The following is an 827-nucleotide window of genomic DNA, read 5'->3' as shown; positions in this document are numbered from 1 at the left end:
AGAGTTGGTGTTGGATCCTTGGACCTCTACCCAGAGGAGGAGTAGCGAAACCGATGTTCGGAGGAGCCGATGGAACATTTCGGACCCGCTCCGGGATCCTGTGAAACTGCAGCTGGGGTGTGCCTTGGATCGACTCCCTGCCCCTCACGGTAGGATCGAGAGTAGGTACTCTCTCTTGGGTGGTTTGGGCGGCGATTTCGACAGCGGAGATGTATTCGTAGTCCAGGCGAGCCTTGAGCGTGCGACCTGCCTTCATGAGCGTATGCTCGACCGCGCAGAAAGGGGAGTGATAGCTCACTATGAGCTCCCTCCGTATGTTGACGGTACCAGACCTTGTTGTAGCCTGGGATAGCACGAAGAGCGAATGGTAGGCCTCCTTGACCGGCTCTGGATCATCCGAGAAGTAGTCGTTAACGAAAGCCATGTAGGCTAATTCTCGCTCCTCGGCCGGGATATCGGCCATCGCCACAGTCAGGTCTTTCACAGCGGTGTCGATTGACGGGCCATCAGCCTCGAAGAGGTGCAGGAGGAGTCCCGGTATCGGAGCCAATGATTGGGATCCGTCTCCCTCCTGTGACTGATGACTCGACTCGTGAGCAGACATTAAGTAGGAAAAGACGATTTAACCAACTCAATGAACGGTTTGTACGCAGCGCAACTGTGCACGCATACACATAGCAGCGTGCGATGGGCGCACAACATAGAGTTATCGGACGAATGACATGAAATAGGGAAACATTACAGCAGCAATGGAGCTCTGTCTAATCAATACTCAGAAATCTCGACTCTTTCTTCTAAGCTAAGAATCTGAATGAGTTCTCTCGAAT

At 53.1% G+C, this 827-nt stretch overlaps 1 protein-coding gene across 1 annotated transcript; it reads right to left on the bottom strand.

Annotated features, from left to right (window-relative positions):
• Positions 1-148: 148 nt before the first annotated feature.
• Positions 149-604, bottom strand: Pmar_PMAR011292 (hypothetical protein; the record flags this gene model as incomplete). Its single annotated transcript, XM_002776604.1, has 1 exon — positions 149-604. A coding segment is annotated over one exon (456 nt), but the record flags the coding sequence as incomplete, so codon positions are not given.
• Between the last annotated feature and the right edge of the window lie 223 nt (positions 605-827).

This window comes from Perkinsus marinus, assembly GCF_000006405.1.
Source record: "Perkinsus marinus ATCC 50983 genomic scaffold scf_1104296953166, whole genome shotgun sequence".
Classification (NCBI taxonomy): Eukaryota; Perkinsozoa; order Perkinsida; family Perkinsidae; genus Perkinsus; species Perkinsus marinus.
Note: the sequence above shows the minus strand (reverse complement) of the source record. Positions and strands in the feature narration are given on the sequence as shown.